This window comes from Vanellus vanellus (assembly GCF_965231255.1).
Source record: "Vanellus vanellus genome assembly, chromosome: 11".
Classification (NCBI taxonomy): domain Eukaryota; kingdom Metazoa; phylum Chordata; class Aves; order Charadriiformes; family Charadriidae; genus Vanellus; species Vanellus vanellus.
Window position 1 is genome coordinate 1,854,719 of NC_138916.1, and position 27,282 is coordinate 1,882,000.

General features: G+C 51.8%; 2 protein-coding genes across 4 annotated transcripts in view; both read right to left on the minus strand.

The window, feature by feature from the left end:
• CPEB1 (cytoplasmic polyadenylation element binding protein 1) overlaps positions 1-17,241 on the minus strand; it is a gene marked incomplete at both ends in the record, with an annotated part of 35,393 nt that extends 18,152 nt beyond the window's left edge. Inside the window, 2 exons of one of the 3 annotated variants that reach the window (XM_082488975.1) lie at positions 6,944-7,132; positions 17,151-17,241. In XM_082488975.1, the coding sequence (XP_082345101.1) occupies positions 6,944-7,132; positions 17,151-17,226 (265 nt within the window). Of the gene's footprint in view, positions 1-6,943; positions 7,133-17,150 lie in introns of those variants that run through there. The other 2 variants (XM_082488976.1, XM_082488977.1) reach the window with 2 other exon arrangements.
• A 7,434-nt stretch (positions 17,242-24,675) lies between these two features.
• Positions 24,676-27,282, minus strand: part of AP3B2 (adaptor related protein complex 3 subunit beta 2) — a gene marked incomplete at its 5' end in the record, with an annotated part of 9,343 nt that continues 6,736 nt past the window's right edge. The window contains 5 exon segments of the mRNA XM_082488927.1: positions 24,676-25,108; positions 25,341-25,479; positions 26,200-26,297; positions 26,954-27,038; positions 27,142-27,278. Of these exon segments, the coding sequence (XP_082345053.1) occupies positions 24,958-25,108; positions 25,341-25,479; positions 26,200-26,297; positions 26,954-27,038; positions 27,142-27,278 (610 nt within the window). The 3' untranslated portion in view covers positions 24,676-24,957.

Consider the following 27,282-nt stretch of genomic DNA (forward strand, 5'->3'; position numbering starts at 1 on the left):
AGCAGCTCCAATTCTCTCCTCAGAAGGGAACATGCTTGTTAAGGCTCACTTCAGGAGCTAGCCAAGAGGCATGCACTCCAGACTACAACTTGAATCAAAAAGCTTATAGGCAAGCTCCATGAGCCTGATGTATTTGTACACACCAGCATCACCAGGCAGCATGTCTATGAAGGATGGAGATCCGCCAGTGCTGGAGCATTTTTGTCATCACACCTCCAACAGGACACAGCGCTCAAGAAGTCTGTGCCTCCCTTGTACCTGCACTTGTTCACCGTTACCTCCAGAGAGCACACAGGCAGCAGCTCCTCAGGGCTGCTCCAGAGGCTGAAATGAAACATCATTCCCTGACAGAAGTCAAGGGAGGGTTTTGGGTGGTGTGTGCCTGCTCCTGCAAGCAGTCTCCAGCACAAGACTGGAGGCTGCCCTGACCCACTTCAGTGCTAGCTGGATACAAGCAGAGATGCTGGTTAGGTTCCTGTTCCAGTTACTCATCTATTTGCATCTTCTATTTTACAGCATCAGCGCAAATAAAAATAAATCTGTTTAGGAGAAGCTGCTCAAATGGAAACTTTAAGAGGTAGATTAAGAGCAACTTCCATTAGGAACCAATTGCAAACTCAGAGTTTTGATACTTGTTTTACTTATTTGATACATATTTTATTCTGTTAAGAATCAAATACTGCTGCCACATGAGTAGTCTGCAGCTATTAAGTGCTCCTTGTTTTCTATTCCACAGCACGGCTGGCTCTGGCCAGCAGTTGAGAAATCAGCCCACGGAGCATGAGCAGCCTTTACTGACACATGCTCAAGAAACAAGTGCCCATTAAGCATCTACACCAAGTGTGTCCTCAGAAGAGCCCTACAAGAGCTAAGATGGCATAGGGCAAGCTTTTAGTAAGGCCATCTCAGGTACTCCTGAAGTACAACCACCACACAGGAGACCACGCAAGTCAAGCCAGCTTCCAGCTTTGTTCCCTTACAGCATTAATTATAATTAACCTCCACACAGATGGCACCACCACCATGCCTGTGTTTCCACTAGTAAGCCCTGAGCAGTAGGCAGGCTGCTCCAGAAGGACCAGGGCTTAACACACAGCTGCTGGGAAAGCCTGTCTTTCTTTCAAGGCAATGAAGAACACAGAACATGGGGATTCGGGATCCCCACCACCACATCCTTGGTTAGCCATTTACCCAAATTAGGTGCCTGTCTCAGGCCAGCAAGAGGTGGTCTGGCCTCTTTGCTCCAGCATAAACAGCCATACCATCAGCAGTATGACAGAACCTTTTATGAGTTTTCTAGGCAGACTTGGGCTTAAATCTGACTGGGGCTGCAGGTGAACTCAGATGAAGTGAGTCTCACTCAGGGTGAAGTGCTCAATCCCTGGACCTGAAGCTCCCCTTTCACTAGAGCAGAAAAAATCCTTCTTGCATACTGTGGTAACAACCTACAGTTATCCAGATGCTGAGCTCTCCTACCAGAACGAGCCTCTAAAACCTTCCTCTAGCACACAGAGAAGGATTTTCATACAGCCAAGCAAGAATATGCAGGAGTTGAGGGCACAGCTAGGCAGCGACTGTCTTCTGAAGCCACTTGTCAGAGACATTAAGCAGAAGGGCAGGGAGAGACATGGACAGAGGGGCACAAGGGAGAGTGCTATGCAGCAGGCACTTGGCACCATGCTGCAGCACAGGTTAGTCTAGCAGCAAATTAATCACCCAGGGAGAAGAGATATCCAGGGGACTTCCCTCATGCAAATCCTCTACCCCTTTAAGGTCTACCTCAAGCTTTGCAGCTGAATGCTCAGAACAACTGTTCAAGAAGCATCAGCAATTGCTGCCTTGTCCTTATTAGCAACCACCACTCCCAAACTGATTAACACCTCTCACTTGGGGGGGTTCTCAGGTGCCCACCACCACATACACAGCATTTCTTGAGGACAATCTGAAAACAGTCCCTCCTGCTATTATCAAGAAGAAAGGGTAGGAGTCCATGACAACAACCGTACTTCCTTCTGTGCAACAGGTCTTATCTTTCATCCTTCAGAAAACAGGGTTTTGCCTTGAAGACTTCAGAGCGATTCGTACTCATCACAGAGGCCTCGGCTATCTGCCAGGCTATGCACAACAGATTGCCTGCAGTCCTAGCTTAGCGGATTTTAAGCAACTACAGATAATCAGCGTGTTCAAGCTTACTGCTGAAAGAAGTTGCTGTGCTCTGGGAAGCAGGAGAACCAAGGGCTGGAAAGATCCAGCAGCACTTCTCTACCACAAGCCGTTTCCCCAGCACCAGGGCTGTAACCTTGCAGGCTAGAGAATGAGACAGCAGTAGCCAGCCTGGAGAGGGCACGGATGAGGCTAGAGCTGCAGCCTCAAGAGCAGATCCGAGAAAAAGCTCCAATTTGTTGCTGCACCAGCAGCTTTAGGGTCACACACCATACAGGGAGGCAGATACAGCAAGGTGGTCCAGCTGACACAATCAGAAACAGCTCACCTGCTCAGGCTGGGCTCACCTAGAGAGGCTCACCTCTCTGTAAGAACTGATCCTTCTGGAAGTGCCCTTGCAGGTTAGCATCGCAAACTTAGCATTAACAGACTGGTTTTAGGATGATTTCCCAGTAGGCAAGTCTGTCTGTCCCACATAGGGTTATCCTCAGCCTCCCGATGTAGGGCAAGACAGACCAGCCAGACCAAGCAGCTGGTACACAGGCTAAAAAACAGCCAGGGAGACCCAAAATCTGCACACGGATCTGCTTGTGTACTGCTGTCACCCGTTCTCCAGGCAAAAATTGGATCAAGACCCCATTTGCTTGTGCTCCTTGAAGAACAGGGCAGTGAAGGTAAAGGATACCTTCAAGGGCAGTTACATCTCACTGTCTCTTAACCCCTCTTTGCCTCTGTGGAGGGATGAACTCGAAAGGTCTTGATGCAAGCGACTGCCTACTATGAGGCTACTTTGAAGAAGGGGAAATGCCACCTCAAGAAATACAGCTGGGGATGGCAGGACTGGAAGCGTTCAAGGCCAGTTTCCTGCAAAAGCCCCTCCCCAGGCCACAGAGCAGGTATGGGGACCTGCTGAAGTATTTCCAGCCTGACAGATTAGTGGCAGCAGTGTGTTTGAGATGCCTTTCCTGCTATGAGACAGCAGTTCAATCCTACAGCCAATAAACACAGGCGGCTAGAGCCTGCAGCAACTGCCTCCCAGAGAGGCTCTCTCCAGACACCGGCTTCAGGGACTGGCAGCACATCTGGCACGCTCAAGGGCTAAGCGCACATCCTCAGTGCATTACGGCACTGGACCCACAAGGAAAACGCGTTATAAATAATCTCATCTGGGTGCAAGGGGTTCAGCAGCCCTTCAGGAAGAGGGGCATAGGCAGGACTGGAGTATACAAACCAGCCCCGCTGCTCTCCGGCCTCCTCTGGCACAGCCCCGGCGAGCGGGCACCTGATCCCACTGCACCAAGCTGCACAGTGACACCGCCCTGGGAGTGCAAGGTGACACCAGAAGGGTTTGCAGCCAAAGGTCCTTCCCAGGCTGAAAGCTCTGCACTGGCAGGGACTACGCAGACAGGAGAGGAGGTCCCAGCTCATCAGTACTCAAGCACAGGCACTGCAGGGGACCACATCAGCAATATTTTTAGCCTGATTGTTAGGGTTTTTTTTTGCATTTTCACCCTTCCAGACACCTCCCCGTGGGTCTGTACAGCTGAGTCACTGCTGGAACCTTCCAAATGCTGGGGCGCCAGCATCACAACAGCTCCGCTTGGCAGCGCCATCTCTTCCCAGCCCCTAGAGACAGCCCAGCACTGATGCAGCCTCACCTGCTCTCAGGACACCCTGATGGAGACCCCAGCCCTTGGGGCTAGGCCAGCTGCAGCCTCCCAGGCCTCAGCGCTAGGCACGACAAATGCCCAGACACAGTAGCATCCTCTCCACACCATCCCTCTTTCCATCACAGTACAGCCAGGCCACCTGGCAACATCAGTATCTGCCGACTCCTCAGACCCATACAGCTTTCAGACAGAGGAGCACTCCTCTGCCACCCAGAGAGGAGCGTTTCACAGCCTTTCAGAAGATGCTCCTGAATGACAAGATCTCCCCTCCCGAGGAGCTCCACATTGCCACTCCAGGGCCCTTACGAAGGAGAAAAAGATGAGGCTCTGCAGACGTGGGAGGTGTGGGCAGGCTGAAGCGATACAACAGCTGTGCACAGATACCAGCGTTTCACTTCTCCAGCCAGCATTTGCCATCCCCACAGCTCTCAGAGCAGGAGAGTAACAGCAGCCCAGGCCAAGGAGCACAGGAGCAGACACAGCTGCTGCACACTTGGGAAGGGAGAGTGGGATTGAGAGGGTGAACATGGTCTCAGGCCCACAACACCCTCAGCTATACAGCCCTAGACTCTCTGCACAGCCTCTGCAAGCTCCTCTGTAGAAGCAGCACAGCTGTATTTCAGTTGGTTTTTATGCCCAAATCCCCTCTCACATACCAAGGGGAATACCAGGAGTGAGAAGTGAGGAAACAGGCCAGACAGTATTGGGTGCCATGTTCCAGCAGCTGTTACCACAAGTTGTCACAAACATCCACTGGGTGCAGATCACCCGAGCCCAGGGTTAGATCCTCCCTTCTGCTCTTCCCAGGCCTCTGCGGCAGGCAGGAGCTCCAGCATGATGCACTGCAGTCAGGGGGGGCACCCGATACCAGATACACCCTCTGCAAGCAGGGAGGTCTCTGGACCACCTTCAAAGGAGTCTCACTCCTGAAAACAGAAGCCCCTCCACCCTTGACAATGAACCCACCACCACCACCAGAGTCCACTCAGCCCCACCACCCAACCTGTGAGGTGCAAAGCCTGCCACAGGCTTGTGCAAGCACTGCTTGCCTGCCGGAGCGCTGCAGAGACATCCGTGCCTCTGCCAAGACAGCCTGGCAGGAAGCTGGCCAAGAGAGCACTGGAGATGGCTACAGCAGACCAGGTGGGGCTGGGACATCCACACAGAGCAGCCGCCTCTGTGTGTGACAGCCCTTGTTCTGCAGCACCATTGTGCACCAAGCCTCGGCTGTTGTGGTTGTTCGCAGCAGAAGCGTTCAGCATGAATGTCACCTGCTTTAAGTGTGCTCTTTACATTAAAGGCCCTATAACATCAAATCAGTGCCCCATAGTCTGCTAGCAACCATAGAAGTCTCAGTGCACAGCTGAGGCACCTGCCCAGGCCACTACACAGCAATAACTTTCATTTCTCCCTCCTCCTTCAAGGTTTCGGCTGACAACGAAAGGAGGACAGACACCAAGTGCGTGGTATTCCCTGGTTCATTAGGGGATGCCCATAGGACCATGTGCTGGAGCAGAGCAAGGCTTAATAAAGCTACCACAGCCTGACTGCAAGCAGACTCTAAGTGCCTGTGTTTGGGCCCACACGCAGGCCTGCATGTTGAGCCTTACAAGAATTAGATGTAGAAATTGAGTACGCTGTGCTGATGAAGCTGTTGTTTCAAACTCCACTACCCAACATGTGTTTTTTTTTTTTTTTTTTTTTTTTTTTTTTTTGTTTTACAACCCATGCAGCAACATTCAGGGCATCATCTCAGCAGCTCTCCCTATCCCAAGGGCAGCATCCCCCAGACAGAGGTGGTCAACAGCACCCCCTCACCCCTCCAAACATCTATTTGGGCAAACTGCACTGCCCAGGACACCCCCAAGCTATCTACATTCCTGTCAGCACCAACTTTACGCCTGGGGCCTTCTGTGTCACCCAAGTCTGTGCAGAGATGCACTACCCTTTTAACAAAGCAGCAGTGTGCTGCTATAAAGGGATGAGTTTCTGTAGCAACCAGGCTGAACTTGTACAAACTCTGCCAAAGCACTAGATCTTTCCATGGACTGATACTTGAACGAACACACCACCATTTGTGAAACTGGTTTTTACAGCCTTCAAAGGCTGGGAAATGAACTCTTCCCTCTGTTTTACTCCCCTGCTCTGTCACCAGGCTGAGAAGATGCATTAAGTTTGTGCACACAGCACGCCTTTCTCCTCCTGCGATTTTAGAGAAGGATGATGCCGCTGGAAGAGTTAACTGAACCCTGCAACACTCCAGGGGAAGCACCCAGCACCCCAAAAACTCCCCATCCGATCCCAGTTGCAAAACCAGACTGGAGAGGGTTGAGGGGGAAGGGCAAGCCAGCCAGCAGCGTGTGGCTGCAAGCCCACACCCTGCTGATCACGTAGGTTTGCGCTGGACCAAAAGAGTTAAAGCAAGAAGCCATTCCACTGCATCTCCTCCAACCCACTGCTAGGAGCAGACCGCTATTTCGAGTTAAACGTGGGAGTGGAGAAGGATCCCTCCAAGTCTTCCACCCAGCCTGCAAGCTGCCGGCTGAAGTTGTTAGTCGGGTGCCGGCTGCAACTACCACACCCCACAGGCAGAGTTCGGCAGCCGTAGCGTAGGACCAAGTGGTGCTGCCTGGACTTTCACAGCTGGGCAAGAAGGGGGTCCCTCTGCAAGCACGTGCACCCCTGCCTGCAGAGCTACCTGCCACCAGGGATTTTCTCAGGCTGCCGGAGTGAAGTTCAGCTGCGCTCCCACCCCGGCGTGTTTAGCCTCCTGACACCACACCCCCCCACCCACTCCCTCCGAAAGCAGGGAGAGGATTTCTCCTCTCAGTGAGGTTATTCCTCCTCCGCCAGCATTACAGCACTGAGCAAAACATAAGCCCGGGCCCTTCTTGTCTGCAGTGAACTGAGAGCAGAGCAGAGGGGGCTGTGGCACAGCCAGCCACAGCCTCCCCAACTCAACCGCCACATTACACAAGCATTATGGGGCGAGAAGCCCCCCATCAGTAACTGCCAGCAGCCCGTTACACAAGCAAATGGCTCCGCATTAGCTCTAAAATGGCCAAAAAAAAAGGAATCCCAACAACTGTTGCTGCGTGTGTCAGACTCACCGGACTGTGTGCTGGTTTGTGCTGCAGCGTCAGAGTCCTGGGTGCTCCAGGGTCTGTCCCACCCTGTCAGGTTGAGGGATTGCAGGCCAAGGCACAGATCGTTGGTGTCTGGGAGGCCACGGGAAGACTCTTGCGTGGACGTGGGGAAAAGCATCCTGCTTGCCACTGCTTCTTCAGAGTCCTGGAAGTCTGCTCAGATTGAGAACAAACAGAAGCTTGAGAGTTCAGGGCTGCTTTTTTCTTTTTAAAGAAGGAGTTTTCCGAAGCGTTAAGCCCTGAGCCAGGTCTCGTGCCGCTCTGAAGCCACAGCTTCTGCAACTAGCAGTTGCACCCCAAAAGGGAGGGCTACCATATGTCCAGAAACCAGCCCCCCACCCCCCTGAGCCCCTCCACCTTCCTATCCCGTCTGCATTACTGACTGGGTCAGCATGTGACCAGGCTGCTGATGCTTACTGTGCTGACAGTGACGTCACTCAGCCATGCAAGAGAACTGCATCAGCTCTTACAAAATAAAGGTAAGAAGAAAGGATAAGATTTCCCCCGAAAGACAAGACGGCAGGCAAGAGGAGAGAGGTGCAGCTCCAGTAAATCGAGGGAGGCAGGCAGCACAAAAGCAGGGCTCCACAATACGGCACGCAGCAGACGACAGGCTCGAGGCAGCAATCCCCCAGCAACGACGATAGCAGCAGCAGCGACAGAGCAGACAGTTAGTTTTAGTGCTACCCAGCTCTCCTGTCCCCGCCTCCCTCCACCCACAAAACCCAAAAACACTTTAGTCCTGGACAGACTCCAGCTGCTGGCTCCGATTCAGAGCCCAATGCAAAGCTTCGCAATTCTGCTAGCATAATCTATTTGGTTCAACTTGGCTACTGTGCCTCACTGACTCTGCATTGTTTACCACTGAGTAACAAGGATAACCTTCAACCCCCCTGCTACCCAGAGAGAAGCCCATTATCCTGGGTCCAGCCCGAGTGGGCACATCACACTGGTACAGGGAGAAGAGGAGCGGCCGGAGCACAGGACCCATTTCACATCAGGAATTTTGCACGGCCTGTTTACCTTCCACCCGCCTGGTCCCCCCTTTTCCCAGCCCTCCCCTCCCCTGCAGGGTGTTCACAAGCCTACGGTACTGGAGACGCCGGATTCTTGCCTCGGTTTAAGCCTGTGCCAACAGCCTAAGGAAACGCAGCAGGTTCATAGTCTGAGAATTCCAGTTTAATGCAGGGATCTGGGGGCTGATGAAACCACAAGATGCTCAGCTGTGTTACCCGAAATCTGAGTCAGAGGGCATTTATAAGCCAGCTACCAAGCAGCAGCAGCTGTCTCCTCCTCCTCCCCCTGCCCCCACACCCTCCCACTGTGCCATCAGATGTACACCTCGCACACACCACTCCCGGCTCTTCAGCAGGGCGCTGCAGTGACTCCAGCCTGTCACGTTATTCCTCACGTGCAGCCCTGGCCATCCCAGACAGCGTTCCTGGCCTCCTTTTCTACACCCACGTCCACATCCCGTACCACTCAGTGCCTGTGATCTAGCGAAGCCCAGGCAAGGCCCCACTGTCAGCTGGGTACACTACACAAGGTGCAGGCTGCTGCCACCGCCAGAGGTGGGACCCTCACCTTCACCCCACAGCAATCTGGGGAATTCTGACATTCCCAGATCAGAGTGAGGGAGCTGAAGCACTGCGTTCGGGATGAGAGCAGCTAAAGCCGTACCTGCTGGCAACATGCCGCCTTCCCCCTTACAGCTGCAGCCTCCTCCACAGCACTTCACCAGGATAGCATCCACCAGGGTTGTTTTTTTTTTCCCCCCTAGTCCTCTAGTAGTACTAGTACAAGCTGTAGTGCCAATTCAGTCACATTACTATCAAGCACCTGTAACAGCATCAAACATTCCTCCAAAAGCATCACATTGCATCTTCAGCAGGGTATTTCTCTGCATTAATTCTTCCAGTATAGTTTTCAGATCGCTTGTTTTGGACAGGCCCTAAAAACATTTATAATGTTTTTATAAGCTGTAGGGAAGAGAGGATAAAGGCACATTGCTCAGACAACTCAGTTCCCACAGCAACCATAACTTGCCCATATGAATATGTAATATTTCTGTGTTTATGAAAATGCACGCGTGCTCCACTCCAGCCCAGATCCCTGGCAGTAGGAGACGACCTTCCCTTTGGGGACCAGGATCTTGCTAGGTTTTATGCAGTTTTCAAGATTAATCCCCACTGATCATCATCGGGGCATCACAAAACACAGAGAATTATTGACAGAGAGCACAACTCCAATCCCACCCAGACTCCTTCATCCAACATCTTGGATGAAACCCACCACTGAAGAAATCGGAGAAGTAGGGAAGAAATTCATCAGCAACAGGAAGTGCTCACTCCACAGCATCCAGCCACATTTTCCCTAGCTATCTAAATTTTTCAGGAAATAAGCTCTTTTGTTTAATTGAGCCCAATCAGAACCAAGTTGAAGAGATCTGTGTTTCCCTCTGATGACTTTCAGTCTACATTAAAGACAAGCTCCCTGCAATTCAGCTAAGGGTATAACTGCCGAAGCACAGAATTTGGGTAGATAACCAGTATTTTTTTTAATTGGACCTCTTCCCACCTGAAGCAAGCAGCCAGCACAAGCCCACTTCCCCTTTAACACTCCCAGCCACACTGAAAGATGGATATGGGCCATCAAGGAAAAACACCAACTTAAAAAATAGAATTTAAATGGATTTCTGGAATAGTTACTTTCAAATTCAGAGCCTGGAAATTTCTTACAAAGCAATCAATTGCTGATGGCAGACAAAGCTAATAGGATACTGGGGCAGGAAGAATTAATTTCCTACAAAAATTCAGTTTAAAGAGGCACAACCTCAAGTTATTTGCAAGCAAATGTCTACCAAATGTGAAATAGTTTCACTTTGCAATCTGACACAGCCCAACCCAGCCCAAATGCTTCGCTGCAGACTTTACCAAGCCCCAAGAACCAGCACAAGTCTTTCCAACCTGGATTTTTCCCTGGAGTTGCCACTGGAAGCCAACCATCCTGGCAGAGGGAGCCGTGCTGCGCTGGGCTCGTGCCCGAGTGTCTGGGAGAGACTGAGCTCGCACCTCCCAAGCCGGTTAGGTTTGATTTCAACAGCATCATGAGAAGCAAGTCCTTAGTAAAACACTCCCGTGCAGGTCTTGGAGCAGGCAGCTCTCCTCGATGATGTCCTCCTGTCTGTCCAGGAGATCCCTGGAGCCAGGGTGCACCTCAGCACAGGCTGGACAGCTTTCCACACCACCACCCAGAGAGAAAGCTGCATTTTTCAGACTTCAAATATTAGCATCGCATTTAAGACATTTCAAAGGCTTCTTAAAGGTGAGCATCTCCACACAGTTCAGCTCTGAACCTGCAGTTAAACCCTACTAGCCCAGACAGCTTACACAAGCTGCAGCCCCAGCTTCTTGTCCCCACCCCAGCACTCCCTCCCCACTTACACCAGTTTAGGCAGATGAGTTTCCACACAGGAAGCTGGGCTGGGGAGCTGATCTGGTTGAAACCAAGCCACTGGGAGTTAGTTTTAGCCTAGCTCATTCCCCTGATTTGGTATGCAGTGTGGCTGCACCGACCAGGCATTTGAAACAGGAAAATATTTAGAAAATTACAGCCTAAGCCTGCGTGGAGAGGCCAAGCAGGGACTGGCATCAGGAGCTGCGACACACAGGCAGTTTGCGGCAGGCGGGTTAAGGTAGCATGGGGACGGCCGACTGCAATTCAGTCCCTGTCCAGTAGCAGCAGCATCCCTCTGCACCATCAGACTTCGTCTTGAAAGGTAACGTGTCATTCAAATGCAATGACATTCAGATGTTCAAGCCTTCCAGACCCAGTTTAGCTGCAAAGCCAGCTAAAAATCCAGCAAGTGGGATTTCGCTTGAAAACTGAGAAAACCTAGAGAAAGGCTGTAACAAAATGGTTAAGCAAGCCTGAACCAAACAAGCTAGATCCCACCCCTACCACCTTCTGCAGCCATTAAGAGGTCTCCCTTCGCTCCCACATGCTAATTTCTAGCAGAACCTGAATACAGATGAAGCCCCTCCAAAAATGAGGCCCCTGAGCTTACAGAGCAGGGGAAGGATAAGCACAACTCAGCTGTGAGCTCTGTTCATTGACAGAACCAGGCTCACCTTTGTGTACAGCTACCTGGTGGACTACAGCTCTGACCAAGGCTGAACTTGCAAACGAAATCCAGAGAAGCAAGAGGCAAAGTGAGCATTTCTGCAGCCTTCAGATCACAAATAGGAAGGCAGCTCACAGCAGAAGCATTGTTTTACCTTTCACACCTCTTTACACCTCCAGTTTTAAAGGCTGGGAATTGCATCCCTGAAAATTAAACTTCAAGTACGTTTTGCACACAAGACAAACAAATCTCAAGTGAAAGCTTTTACAGGATGAGCCAATTGTATTCCTAAGGTACACCAAGGATCAGCAGGTACTTAGGAAAGCTCTTGTTAGGCATAAACCTACTAGTTACAAGAGGTTTTTCTGATACACAACTAAGCATCTTCCCTGTAATCTGAAAAATCCCTCAAGTGGAGACATTTGCTGCTGCATGACCCATTTCACAGCCAGAGCAAGGAGTTTGCCTTATGCCAGTCACCACAAACACTTGAACATCTGACAAGCAATTATTTAAGAAACTAAGGAAGAGGGCACTGCAACTTCACCTTGCTGCTCTACCTACCTCTTCCAAGAGTAACAGGAGAGACTGCCACAGGATTACAGCACCAAAACCTGAGCAACAGCACAACACATCAGGAAACCTTCTGGATCTTCAGCAACACCATCCAATTTGCAACCACTGCAGAGTGCAAGAGCTCTAGGCCAAGTCCCTGATCTCTGCAGAACACACCACCATGATCTGCTTCCATTTGCAGATCTGACAAAAAAACCCATTTACTACTTTCCAGCACAGAAAAGCACTGCACCCATGTAAGCAAAGACCTGTTAATGTGACACTTGAAATATAAAGGCCAAAACCCAAAAGCAGTAGGTGTGCACCTCTTTTGGGGCACACAGGTGTTGAATTTCACTATTCTGGATGTGCCTACCAGGCATAGGGCATTTATTTGGGGCAAGCAGAATTGTTCTCAACTGTCAGCTCCAGGTGAGCTCCTGCTAACAGCCTTGCTCTGCCTCAGGCACCCTGTTAACCCCACACACTCCAGGCAAGCAGCACTACAGTTTCGGGTCACCACATCTCACAATGTTTTGTCCATCCCCCCCTCAAGACCACACACATCAGGTCAGCTGCATCCAGCCCTGCCTTGTCTCCTCATGGCTGCAGGAATTTACATTATAGTACCAGAGAGGTCTTTTCAGGTGGCTAAACAAGTGATAAGTCATTAATTGACTGCAATTGAGAGCAAACAGGAAGCCAGTTTGGTCATCAGCTAGTCTGGGTTTGCATTTGTCCTTCAGTTTTCCTTAAATAAAACAGCTACTGAGAATCATTAGGACCTGATGGGCCACAACTAACAGCCTTTACACTGAACTTGGCACCCAAAGCCACTCCCATCCACAGGAAGTCATTTAAACATCTCCCATTTCTTCACACAATGGACTGTCAACTTATAGCAAAATAATGGCTGCTTTGTCTCAGTTAAATGAGCAGAGCTTAATGAAAGGGAAATCGATGCTGCTGGGACATTTGGGGTACCTACAATCCTTTTAAATCCATTTGTTTTAAGCCAGCATTGCCTTCAGTTGAAGCCAGGTGAGTAAATGGGCATACAGAGGCTGAAGAGGGAGCTTTACTCACTGTTCTACTTAATTAAGCTAGAAGTTGTGCCTACAGAACAGGCTGATGATTTCAAAAGCTGGTTTAGGGTGGTGGTGGTTTGGTTTTTTTTTTTTTTTTTTAAACCAAATCTGGTAGCAGCACCTTTCACCCAGCAAGGCTCAGCTTTAAAGCCTGGCAAACAAACCACCTGCTACCTCAAGAAATTGGCTTTGCTCACACTCATACCAGTGATGAACATGCAGATTAGCCTTAAATTTAGGAGAGAACCACATTCCCTGGGAACCAGTTGCCAAAGGACAGTCTGCGCTCCAGCAGCACTGGAGGGAGTTGAGTTGGTGGAAGATGTTGACTCCTGCCTCTATCAAAGCCACAGTCTCTATCCCATCTCCAAGACCACACTAAAAGCCACTGAAGGTTAATGTCTGCACTACACAACCTTGCTGAAGTTTTGCCTTTCTTCAGAGAAGACTGAATTGGCCTGAAAGGCAGGTGTTTTGAAGCACCACACAGTCCTGTCCCAGAAGCTACCAGACAGGTTCTACAATTACAGCTTTCACCACACTGCTGCACTGCACCCTTTGGTTTGGACTAGCAATGTAAGCCTAGTGCTTGGGGAACTCCTGGAGCAAGCACCCATGAACCACCACGGTGGTGGTCAGGCTGGGGCTGACGACTTGGATCATTTTGACAAGGCAACTAAGTTCACCGAGGATTATCATTAACTGCAAACTGATCTTTCTAGAGATTTAACATTAGGTATGGCAAGCTAAATCTCCAGTGGCAGTCCCTTCTGCCACGCAGCTCTGCCCAGATCTGGATAACTCTCCAACTGTGTCAGACCCAGGACTGCTGAATAAGCCTGTTCTCTCACATTGCTCGGACTGCTGCTGTGCTGATCTCTTCTCAGCACTGCCTTGCTGCGCACCTCATCGCACAGGGTAAGGTGTCTCCACACGTGTCTCCCCCATAGCATTAGTGAAAGGTCACGAACTTCTGCCGTCCCTTCTCCACCACATGTAATCCTCTTAATACTGAAAGGGGCTTCTTACACACAAGTCCAATCCAGGATAAATTTAGTTTGACCTGAGGAAGACAACTGAAAAGCTTGAGGGACCATGAATAGATTAAAGTACAAGTATTTCCCCTGCTGGAATAAAATATCTTCCTCAAGCCCCCCAACAAAAGCACTTAAGTTGTAAAAAGACAGTCCTTTCACCTGTTTTAGCTACTACATTAAGGGCAGATCTCCAGGCTCATCAAGACTGCCCAAGCTACAAGTTTCATAATATAGTCTAACAACAATAGACAAGTTGGTCCTGCACTGAGTAAAAGCCCCAGAGGCTCATGAATTCTTCAGAAGTGATTTAACACAAGTGACAAGACACCACATGAGATCAAGGGCCTCTCTACTCCGTTGGTTACCTACCCAGACGCCAGGCTCACCAAAGGCAAGACACTGATCCTGCAGAGCCTCATCTTGTTCACTCAAAGGCATGGCAAACAACTCCAGCAGCCTGCTTCAGGCTCTAAACCATCTGCCCAGCGCAGGGGGCAGTTGGCTACGTTATATTCTGAATTTTAGTTATCAGCTGCTCAGCCTTACAGCCATTGGGTATGAATTTCTGCAAAAGAACGGCACAACATAGGCCAGGGTCTGAGTGCCAAAGCACCTCCCCATTTGCCAATCACGGCTGTCCTAGGATTCACATTCTTGCTGACAGCACCAACTTTTTCCATGGAGAAGATGCTCATTAGCAACACGTTAAAAAAGGGAAGCAGCTCATGCACTTTTCCAATCTGGAGACAGAAGGATGCTGGCAGAACTGCTGCATTCAGGCCCTCATTACCGACCAAGAGGTCCTGACTCTGACGATAAGGAAACGAGGCCGGGACTGCACGGAAACTAATAACTCTGAACTGCCGATGCACCGGCAGATGCTGACTCATCCACATATTTACAGCTGATAACTGCTGGCCTGGCCGGGGTAACTCAGGTTGTACTCAGTCTCCTGGACAGCCCAGAGGCACATTCTGAAAAAATATCACATTTCCATTAGCCTTAAGGGTGAGGGCACCCAAGGCAGCCACTTTCTAGCCCCGACTCAGCAAGTGCCCAGCATCCCTTGGGAAGCAAGCAAGCCTCTTTCCTCACACCATCACAAGCGTTTGTGCCACTGCACAAGGGATTTGATACAAACTAAAAGCCTTCTGTCAGGTTATTTAATGCTGAGCAGGGCCCCCACACCACACAAGTGGCTGTGCCAGCACACACTTGTGAGAATGGCCTCAACTGCTACGTCAGAAACAAGAAAAATTGCTTAGGATGTCCTAGAGGAAGCTGCCACCCCCTTTTTTTTTTTTTAATGCACAAATCCCACTGTACTTGTCCTACAAGAGGTCTTCCATAGAAATTGCTCCACAATAGCCTGAAACACAAGCATGGTTTAAACACCACAGAAGGGAAATTCACCCAGTTTCCAATCAAGGCACCACATCTCAGCAGCTCCACACCAGGCAAGACCCTCTGCTCTGAAGATCCTTAGGAGATACCACAGTAACTAACAGACTGAGCAGAGGTTTACATGAAGCAGGTCAGTAAGCAGGTTCATTTTAATGCCAGGTGAATACCCCAGTCCCTCAGAGAAAAGCTTTAAAAGTCTAGAAGACAGTACCACAAATTAAAATTGACGTGCCAGCTCTAAGCCCAGAACTAACCCACATCTTCACAGGATGAATCTGCTCTGGCAGGCAGAGATATTTCCTTTATCAACTAGGTTAACTTTGGCAAGTAAACTAAAACTTAATTAGGAAACATTTCCATTTCAAATTATAAATGGACTATGAAGCTAAGATTTCAACAAGGCAGCTGGAAACAACTCTTTCATGAGCTCATTGAAGGAGATAAAGGAAAATACTTTGGTTTATTTCTCCCTTATGTTTCCAGTGCATCAAGATCAGATACAACACTGACTACCACAGTGCCAAGGGACAACAAAAAATGTCTAAACAGCTCAGTACAACAGCAAGTCACTAAAAATGCACCACTAACCACACCACTGACCTGAATTAGTTAATATTCACTACGCAACGGCTCAGGAGTAGCCAGCATATCCTCCAATACCACTTTACTAGGCACGTTTCAAGCAATGCTGGCTATAGATCCGTACTCCAAAGCGAACGATTCACTTCCTGTAGTATTTCTGCAGCGCCAGCACAGGATCACATGGCCAGATCAGCCCCTGGTCCACAGTGCTAAGCCCTTCAAATATCCGGGAGATTAAGCTGCACTGGAAGTCATCTGGTAGCAGTCATTTTGCTAGTCCAGAACAAAGTTGCACTATGCAAGCATCAAACAGACCCACAGGATGCCCAGACACCCATTTGCAGCTTTGTTTTTTACACCCATTTGATTAAAACTCAGATTATCCATAAACACAAGACAACCCTGTCTCCAAGTGACTGCAACGAAAGCCTCTCTGCCTACAGCAGCCCGCAAGGTCACCAGCTGGTGAGGTTTTTCCCTTTACTTCCCACTTTGTTTTGGGACAAGTCCAGAGGGTCAGTTTGTTTCCAATAACGGCCAAAGTGTTTATTGACCCTATAATTCAGAGGCTGGAGGAGCATGAGCAATCTTTCAAGTGCCCAAATCCTTGGCACAAGCCCCACTGCACACAAGTGCACTGGCAAGAGGAATGCCAGGCACCGGGCAGGTACATTTACTGGCAGATCTTGCCTGCTGTAGAGGGACAAGAGTATGTCCTTCACTTAGATAAGAGATTGGACCCAACACTCTTTGCTTTGGCACAAAACCTTCTGTTTTGAGGCAGATAGAGTGCAACACAGTAGACTACATCCACTCCCTTCAGCCTGCAGGAAGCAAAACTTGCACCACTGATTTCATAATCCCAAGCCTGCTTTGCAGGAAAGTCCTCACCTACATGTACTGCTTCAGTGTGCTCTTAAATACATGATTAAGTGACCTGTAGCACACAGAGTTATTCAAAATTCTTTCGCGCTTTTAACATATGCAGCAGATCAACCATACTAACAACTAATCTGGCCTCCAGGAGAGGAAGACTGTAAAGGAGTCTGCTGGAACTATCTACACCAGAAGTTGGCGGGTCAGGCAGCGTGAGCTCACATCCTGCCCACGTGATGATCCACAGCATCCCAGGGAACGTAAGGGAGCCTTCCCAGGCACCTCCACACTGCCAGGGAATACTTGGGTTATCCATTTCAGGCACAGAAATAAAGCCTCCAGTACCAAAACAGCATTAAGCCTGACTCCAAGGCAGCTCTGCTCACAAGCACAGGCCAACCACCACACCACTGAGGATTACCACGACCACATTTTCTAGGTCCCACCAAGCAACTCCCCCTGCCCCCGATCCTCAAGCTCGCCTCAAACCCAGCCAAACACGTCACCTGGCAGAATGTCACGTTTGCTTTTTGTGACAGGCGTGGTGCAGACTCCACTGAAATCCAAAGAGTTGTCCAACATGGCATTTATTCGGCGGAATATATCTGCATTGCTGCAAGTGGAAAGTGCAGCGGCATCTGGGCTATCCCAGCAGTCTTTTATGCTCCTCCCAGTATCTTCTCTCTGGTAAAAAGAAGAAGAAGTATTAGTGTCAAGCAGGCTAGTACTCACCACCCAGCTTTCAACACATTGTGGAAAATCTGGATTGCCTCCAGTACTCATATTAGCTTTAGCTCCAGGTCTTAGCAACACTCAAGCACAGTTCTTGGCATTAAAGATACAGTCAAGCAAACAGGTCTGCAATTTGTCAGCACAGCACATCAGGCCAGGACCATCCCAGTCACAGGTACCAGCTCACCACAGGTAGGATGGATGAACTTTAGACTAAGAGCCACAGCACCCAAACTAGTGTGGTTGCTAACACAAGCTCCCTGCTGCTTTTCTCCAGCACGTCACATCACTAAACCAGAGACCTGTTAACAGAGGCATGCGCCTTCTCCCCAGAATCAGCCTCCTGACACTGGGGGATGAGGGGGATGCACGCGATCAAGGCACCCACCATGAGAAACCTCCTGAGCACAGCAGAGGAGAGCAAGGCTCACATCACCACCCACATTGGGGAAATCTGAACATCTTGGAATGGCCCAAGTCAACAGCCCCCCAGTCACATCAGAAAACAGGCTTGACAAAAAAAAACATGGATTCTCAGCTAATAAAATATAGCCCCAAATCCTGAGGCTTCCCTTGGCAAGGCAGAGAACAAATTCTGGATCTCCCCTTTAGGTAGCAGCTCCTGACCACAAAGGGAGGTTACCCCAAACCAGCTCTGCTTTAGCATCACCCTCCACAGGCACTGACCTACCAGCACCAACGTCTTGGGACCATCCTACACAAGTCAGAGCTCTTCTAAAGCTTCCTCTCCACAAAAGTGATCAAACCCCTCCTGCTTCCTGGTGCTGGTCCAGAGAACCAGCAAGAGCAGCTGCTTCCCCCTGGTCCACTCACAAGCCACTTTCACATCCAGTCTTGTTTTGGTGCAGCTGCACAACATTCAAGCCTCTGTCAATCTTGAAGTCACCAAACTTCATTTCTAACCAACATTTCTGGATGGAGGGCAGGTCTTCCCACCACCCAAAAACCACTGCAGCAGAGCTGTGCTCCTGAGCAAACAGTATCACTATCAATTAGGACCCACATTAAAGAGAAGAGCAGGAAGGCACAAACCTTGCCAGTCTTGGCCTCCAGAGTAGAATCCTTGCCATTAAGCAAATCAAGTTAGAGCCAAATTCAGAGAACTAAACTGCAGCAAGGCTGGCAAACAAACCCCTGCTACACCAAGACACACAGAAGCCTATAGCTTTAAATTGGGCCATTTGTACTTGTCAAGGAGACATTTAATACATCTGCCTTTTAGATGGGCTTCTGCAGGAGTTTTGGGCCTTACTTCCCCCACAGTTCTCCTCCTGCTTCACCCACTAGCAAGCCTGAAGCACTGAGCTGGTTTTACTTTTAAATCATTCCTTACTGATCTTTCCAGCATGCAGCCCGTGGCAGAAGGCAGGTCTAAACCGAGTTAATTTTACATGGACACAGGAACTTTAACCCGGCACAAGATTTGTGTTATCCCCCTCCCCCCCTATCATTATGACCTGTCTTACTGCCATAACACATGATCTGATAGTTTTCTCCACACGTTCAAGCTTCCTCCGCCCCAACATTTAGCTAAAGAGAAAAGGAAACCCTATCCTGGACGCAGCAGGACTAAGCTACTGAATTGTCTACTCACACGATGCCTCCAGGCAGGACCTGAACAATTTATTCAGGATTTCAGCCCGTTTAAGACTATTAGCATCTATTCAGCACTGGGGTCCAGGATCTTTGTTTACTGAAAGGCTCAGCCCGCCCCAAGATAAGGTCCTGGGACTCCGGAGACACAATGCACCAGCATTTACAAGCCAAGAGTAAAACAGGTAGGGCTAAAAGTGAGCTTCGGGCAAGAGGGAACAGGCAGAGCAAGCTTTAAGTCATCTTTATAAAAAGCAGCTGAGGAGTACAGAAGCTCTATTTAAGAAAGTATTGCCAGTCATCTTTAATAAAAAGAAGTGCCGCATCAGGCTGCTTTGGCACAAGTGTGAAACTCCATATTCTACTCCTGTTACTGCTAAAGAACCATTTACAGCAGGAGGCAAAGCTTTTCCCTAGGAGTCTGTGCTAGCAAGACAAAAATAAACCCGAGCGACAAACCAAACGCTTGACCTGTTCCTGCTCATTTAGCATTTGATGCTTCCCACAACTGGCAGCACCAGTCCTGCTACAAACAAGAACAGAAAACAGTATGAGTACAGCCAAACATTTCCACAAAAATTCCTTCCACTTACAGAGCTTTTAACTTTAGGATTGTCAAGGATATCCTAGAGATACTGCAAGCATTTGGGACACAGGAGCTGGCATCCAAACCCTTGGAGGAAGTGGCTCACATCTCTATACTTTCCCCTGGTAAAGCTCACCCTACTCCCTAAACCCTTAGGAGAGATACTCCTTTAAGAGCAGCTCTGCAGGTCTTCAAAGCACACAGGGCCCAAACCATTCTGCAGCCTGGACGGTCCAGTGGAAAGAGTTCGCAAAAATGTAGCTGGAGAATACACCCATATCCTTTGGTCTCGGAGATAATACCAAAGCGCAGGGAAATACCGTGCCTGAGGCTGCGTCCTCCAGAACCCGCTGCACTCTCGCATCCCCAAGCCAAGACAAGCAAAGGAGTGCTCCTGAGCCCAGCTAGGATTAGCTTTCAGTGCTCCATCTAGGTGGATTTTGCAATAGTTAAACACATGCTGACTGTCCAGGCTTCTCAGGAAGTCCTCTGCACAGCAGGAACTACAACTACTGCCCAGGCTCAGAGCTGGCAATCTCCTATGCTTTCACTGAGGCACCAGCCTAGCAGCACTGGTGGGGGTCCTCCTTCCGCGGGCCCAGCAGTGACCTGGCATGTTGTGTGAAACACCAGGGTGTAACCAGTGACCCAACAACAGCCGTTCTCTGCTTGTCCTGCCCACTACAGTGCACAATCCCAATCCAGCAGAGGAGACACCGTTTTATCAGCACGGCCAGTGGATGAACAAGTCAAAACCAAAGTGTGATCCAGCTGACAGGTCACTTAAAGGCATCAGGAGCCAAACACTGCTTCCTGGAGTCTGGTGAGACACCCAGTCTCCATTTAAGAGCTAAGAGCTTCTAGGGACGTTCCTAGATCAGAAACAAATAAGAAAGGCAATTCAGTTCCCTGCAGTAGGCACACAGTGCCACAAAGCAAACGATTTAAAGGCTTCAGGTTAAATCATTGTGGTAGATCTGGAACATAGACCAGAGAAGCATCACAGCAAGGTGAATCTCAGACAGGAGTACAGTCCATCATATCCTGGCACAGCTAAACTCTTAGCCAAGAACCTATGTCCAAGCATTAAAATGTGTCCCCAGGATGCTCCAAGGTCTTAAGGAGGGGACAGACAGGCCCCAGACACCTCTAGCCCTCCAAACAAAACACACCAGAGCAAGAAAAGGAATGCCAGGCTTGATCTGAAACAGGGAGGAACCTCCACTCCCTCAGCATAACAGAAAGATGACCAACAAGCCTTACCACCATGGCAGAGAGCTCGTTTGCTGGGTCTGCATCGAGAAGCTGGCAGCTGAAGCACAGCAGTTGTCAGGTCTCTGGAGTTCCCACCCCATCAGCCCCAAGCAAACCCCATGACTACAGCCTGTGGTTTCCCTGTAGGAAGGTCCACTCCAGAGACCCAACAGAAACAAACCTGCAGCAGCTCAGTCGGTGGAACAACATACACTTGTGCAGCAAGAGCCACCAACCGATATCCAAGGTAAGCAGAAACAAAGGTACCTCCACAGCCCTGAGGCAGACACACCTGTAGGAAACCTACAGATAATGAGATCCCAGGGCTAGGCAGAACCTGCAGCATCACAACAGCACTAGCACAGGATTACGATATCCTAATCCTTAGGGAAGTCATTAAACACAGCTCAGCTGCCGGTATGGCCAAGACATGCATTAGCTCCTGGGGACGCTCTGGAGCAGACAAAGCTCATCCACCTCAGCTACAATTCTGCCTTTGCTTTTCACGGCTTTCGTAGAAATCCCACTGGGACAGCACCATGCTGATGCCCCAATGGGGTTCTCAGCACTGTAGCTACAGCTAAGGCGGCCTTCAATCTTGAGACAAAATTTAAGATGCGGTTAAAATGCCAGTCTCAACATAATTAAGCCAAGATGGCTCCATACTTTGATCAAAAACAACTCTCAAAGTATTTTTTTTCCCTGGTATATTTTGCTTCCCAAGCTGAAGACAGCTACACCGAGAAAAAAGCACAATATCAGTGTAATTGTTCCTACCAAGCAACACTGCTAACAAAGCAAGAAGCTCACACACCCAACCACCCCAAACAGGGTCAGGCAAGGCTGCATCAGCTCTCTCACCATCAGCGCAGCTGAGCTTAAGCAGCCCTCCCCAGGTTTACTCTGTGTGGAGAGGGTCTTGAACACACCTGCCTGGAATCAAGGCTAGAAGGGATTTTGATGGTATTATTTTACACAGGAGCATTGACTTCAGAACACTGTTTTTTGCCAAAATGCCTGTTTTTAAAGAAGCTTCCCTGTTAAAGCACCTACTTTTTGGCATTTTTGGGGGAGCAAGATGCTTTCAAGCTATTACCCAAGCAGCTTTGGAAACAAGCAGTATCACAGCCACCTGTTTCAGTGCATTATTAAAGCAGAATAAGGTTTTAATTAGTTTAGGGAGACTGTTCCAGTTGAGATAAACTGCAGCAAAGCAACAGGATCCTGAAACTCTGCACAAAACACAGCTCCCATCCTTCACACAGACCCTCATCAATGCTCCAGCTGCCAGCACACACAGTTAGCCTATCACCAAAGCAGCCACAAAGAGCATTAATTGGTTTTAGCTGGGGAATACTGAAAGGTAAAAACAAACAAAAAAATTGTTTTTCAGAAGAACTGTCTCTTGCCTCTGCTGATACAGCACAGAGTTAGGGGCTAAGTCTCCCGGGCTCACCAACAGAAGCCAGTTTCGCTATGTGAGGCTTGTAGTCATAGAATCACAGAATGGTTTGGGTTCTAAGGGACCTTAAAAATCATCCAGTTCCACCCCCCTACCCTGGGCAGGGCCACCTCCTCCCAGCCCAGGTTGCTCCAAGCCCCATCCAGCCCGGCCTTGAACACCTCCAGGGATGGGGCAGCCACAGCTTCTCTGGGCAACCTGCACCAGGGGCTCACCACCAGTCAAGAATTTATTCCTGATATCTAGTCTAAACCTCCCCTTTTCCAGTTTGAAGCCATTTCCCTTCATCCTATCACTACATGCCCTTCTAAAGGGAGCCTCTCCAGCTTTCTCGTAGGGGCCCTTGAGATACCAGAAGGCTGCTATAAGGTCTCCCTGGAGCCTTCTCTTCTCCAGGCTGAAGAACCCCAACTTTCTCAGCCTGTCCTCATGGGAGAGGTGCTCCAGCCCTCAGATCATCTTCGTGGCCTTCTCTCAACTGGCTCCAACCAGTCACCTGGTTTAAAACACCCGCTCTGTTCACTTTGCACGCTAAAAAACCGACAGACTTTAGAAGCTCTCACCACGACTCTGGGCTCAAGACAACCCCCCCCCAACCCCCCCCCCCCCCAACAGCACCAACCAGACCTCAGCACCTCCCGCTCCACTTCCCACCAAATAACCTGAGATGAGAGAAACCACAGGCACTGCTCAGACGGGGCTTTCCTCCCGTAACGGCTTACATCCCCGAAGGCGGCAGGGCTTAGCTGATGGGTTGCCTGAGGTGAAACTCCCTCAGTTCCTTCACTCAGCAGCGGGGACCGGCCTCGGAGTAGGGGGGGGGAGCCGCTGTGCCCCCGCTCGGCCCCCCCCCGATGCCAGTCCCCGCTGAGGGAAGGAGGGATTCCATCGCCACGAAAAAAGGGCGGGAAATCACCTCAGCGATGCCCCCCCTCCTCCCCCCCCGCCCCAACCTACCGCCGCCAACGTGTTAAACCACGTGACGGGGGCGGCCTTAAAGGGGCCGCCTCCCTCCCGCCTCGCCGGCACCGCCGAGCACGTGTCCCTTCCCTTCCACTTCCACCCCCACCCGCGCCCCTTTTCCCTTCCCCTCACCGGCGGGAAGGCCATGGGGGAAGGTGGGAGGGATCCCGGAGAGGAGGGAAGCGACGACAGCGGGACAGCCCTGCCCGCCCCGCCGGTTTATATATGGGCCGCCGCCCCGCCGGGGTGGAAGGGCGGGGGGGGGTGGGGTGGGGGCGCCGCTGAGGGGAGGGGCTGCCGCGCATGCGCACGGCGCGCACCCCCCCCCACCCCCACCCCCACCCCCCCCCGCGACTACACCGCCTCTATCCCGTCCTGCACCGCGCGGTTGGTGTTTGGGCGCGCGCGGCCCTTCCCGCCCTAAGGAGTCGGTGGCGCCTCACGACGCCTCAAATGGATCCTGTGAGGGGAATGTCACCACCGGGGGGTGGGGTAAAACAGGGCAATGGGGGCAGTGGCGGTGCCGCCGAGCTTCATCTCCCCCCCACCCCACCCCCCAGAGTGCGAGGCAGCGCTGAGCAATGGCGGTTCTGGCTCCGGTCATTGTGGAAATGGGCTCTTTTCATTTTTTCCTTGCTGGAACAAACACTTGACGCCCAGTGCTGCCACTCCAGCCAGCGTCTCCTCACCCCTCATCAAGGTGATTTTATCCCATCTCCTGCCCACCCACTGGAAAAAGCAGAAAGCCCCTCACCCTTTTAGCAGAAGCAGGAGGGGTCGGAGTCAAGGCGATCTGGGGTTCAGGCCTTCCCCTGCGTCCTTTGCTCATCCTCTCCCTCCAGTGCTGGGCCTGGCTCCCCGCTGGGCTGCAGCTTTGGAAAAGGAGAGCCAGGGCTCTCTTAAATCCCACCCAACCCGTGCTGGGAGGAGAGATCTTTGATAAAGAGTCAAATTTCCTTTTTCTTTTTTTCCCTACCAGTTTGGAGATGAAAAGCTTCCCAGAGCCGGCCCCAGGAATCCCTCCAGTGACACTGCAGAATAGATCCAGCCCTGACGTAGCAGGTATTTCTGCGGTCAAAGCACGAGCAATTCTGCTTTGAATAAATAGCTGGAAACTTCCCAGGACTCCTCAGATCCCTGGTCGGCACCGAACGCCTCCCGCCCTGCGCCAAACCCCAGGGGGGTTTACCCTGGCCCTGCATTTCGGTGCCGGGTTTTCTCCAAGAGCCAGCAACCACCCAATTCAAGCAATGCCACCCCCGGGGACTCGTGTGTCCCCAGTTCCTTAAGGCATGCCTGGTCCCCTGATGTCCCTGCAGCCCGATGCGTGGGAGGCTGGCAGAGCCTGGTGTGGGGACAGTTGGGGCTGATCCAGCCGCTGTGCACACAGAGCAGAGGAAGGGAAGGGAAGCGGGTTCAAGAAGAGCTTTATTGGGAGATCCTGGCCATAATAAATAGGGGTTGCACTGGGAGATGGTGGTGAGGGGCTGGGGGATGGTGGCACGCTGTGCTCCTGTGGGGGCTGGAGCTGCCGCCGCCTCTCTGAGCAGGACATCACCCTGCATCCCAATCTGCCCTGTCCCTCTCCTTCCTCCCAGCGAGCAACAACTGGGCAGAAATCGGGGCAGGGAGTGTTTCTGGGAGTGGTGTGGGGCAGAGAGGGGTGGGAGGGCAAGGCTGTGGGTGCGACAGGGCCTGGCCATCACTGCGCCAGGGCCTGGACGATGTCCTTCACCAGCATGGTGCCAATAACCATCTTCTCGCTGTTGACGGTCAGCTGGGCCGCGGCGCCCTCCCGTCGCTCCAGGGTGATGAGCACCAGGCTCCCACTGGTCACCGTCTTGGCTGCAAACCTGCCCATCGGCAAACACAGGGCTTCAGGGCAAGCTGTGCCCCCATCACCCTCCCGTCCCCTAGGATGCTCCGCTGGGGAGCAGGGAGGTGACTGCCACCCACAGCCACCATCACACGTGGGTTCACGCAGGCTCCTTGTCCTAAAGGAAGCCCTGAGTGTCCTCACTGTGATTTGGGTGGGACTGAAGAGGTGACAGTGCCTGCCTGGTCCCGGTGTGGGGGTCTGGCTACCTGTACTCGTTGTCAGCACCACAGGGCACGCGGCCCACATTGGCGGCCGAGGTCACTTGCTGGACAATGGCGTGGTCACTCCGGCATTTCTCGGGCAGTGTCAGCTTCTCCGTGATCTCGCTCATGCCTGTCAGCTTCCCTGGAACAGGCAGCAGAGGCACCTGCCCGTCTCTGGCCACTCACCCAGTGGCCATGTCCCTACCAGGCCCCATTTTGCCATCCACAAACCAAGCCCCTTCAGCCGCCAGCTCCCCAAATCTGGGTCCCCCACAAAATCCCGAACTGGCTGCCCTGCTTGCTCCTCTCCAGCCCGGCAGAGACAGCTTTGGGAAAATCCTTCCACAGCCCTTCCCAGGCTTGTCCCTGTGTCCCTGCCCAGCAGCAGCAGCCACATCCCTGGGGACAGGCTCCTTCGGTCACCGGCAGCGATGGGGCTGGGTGCTGGGTGGCACCAAGCACCCACTGCTCAGCGCAGACCCCCATCCACAGGGCCAGGGTGGGGATATTGCTGCTCCAAGAGCATGGGGACGTGGGGCCAGGGTGTCCCCGTCACTCACTGGACACAGTGCTGAGAGTGCCAAGGGTGGCACAAGCCCTCCACACCGTGTAGGGACCCAGCGGGGCCACCCTGGCGCCAGGGTGGGTCACCCCAACCCACAGGCTGCAGGGTGCAGGAGGGGGAAGAGGGGGACAGAGCTAGTCTAAGGGCCTGCCGAGTGGCCACTTACCCTCGCCCGGCCACGCGAGGTGCTCTAGGGCCACGGCGAGGGCGGCAGAGGGGACAAAATGAGGGGTGAGCATTGGTGCTGGGTGCCCGCACACCATCCTGTCCCTGTCCCCGTTCCCGTCCCCCACTCACCCTGCTCCTTCTTGAATTCGTTCTCGCTCATGAAGACAGGGGCCATGAGCTCCCCCACGGGCGGCTGGATGGAGACGTAGAAGTGGCGCGTGTGCGTGCTGGGGAGACAGGTGGGTGAGGGGGACACATGCTCAAAATGTTCCCCCTCCGTGTCCCACTTCCCAACCGTGCCCTGTGCAGGGGGTTGCTGGAAGGAAACTGAGGCACAAAAGGCCTCGGGAAAAGGGGGAACCCATCAGGCTGGACCTGGGGCTGCTGCTGCCACCTCCTTGTCCCCTGCAGGGAGCCCAGTGTCTATCCTGCCATCCCCCGACCACACCATGCCTATCCTGGTGTCCCTCCTCCCCTGGAAGGACCCTGGTGCCCATCCTGCTGTCCCATATTCCCCAGAGAGACCTTGTCCCACTGTACCCTGGGGCCTCTCCTGCTGTCCTCCATCCCCTGGAAGGATTTTGGTGCCCATCTGGCTGTCCCCAATGCCCTGGAGCACCTCATACTCTGTTCTGCTGTCCCTTGGGGCACTCCATGCCCTGTCCTGCTGTCCCCCATCCCCTGGGGTACCCCATACCCGTATCTGCCTGTCACCTGTCCCCTGCTGCCCCAAGTCCCCTGGAGGGACATTGGTGCCCATCACACTTTCCCCATCCCCTGGAGCACCCATGCCTTGCCCCGCTGTCCCCTGTCCCTGGAGCACCCCACAATGTCCCCACCCCCCGGGACACCCGTCCTGTCTTGCCTGGCGCTGGGCACTCACCACAGCTGGAAGTTGGCCGCCTGGGTGGAGTCGCAGAAGTCGATGCCCATCACCACACTGGCCGTGTCCCCAGGTGCCAGGCGCTCTGAAACCACAGGGCTGCCACTGCGTCCCACGTTCCCTCCACCAGCCAACCCCGCTCCCCTTCCACCCCAGCAGCGTTGTGGCTGTGCTGCGCCGTGCCATACCGATCTCGGGGAACTCCTGTATCCGCATGCCGGAGAGCGGTTTGGGCTCGCTGACCCGTAGGCTCTTCACCTCGGCATCAGTGTTGTTGGAGATCTGGATCTGGACGGCCACCATGTGGGGGTCCCCCGGGAAGGGCCGGC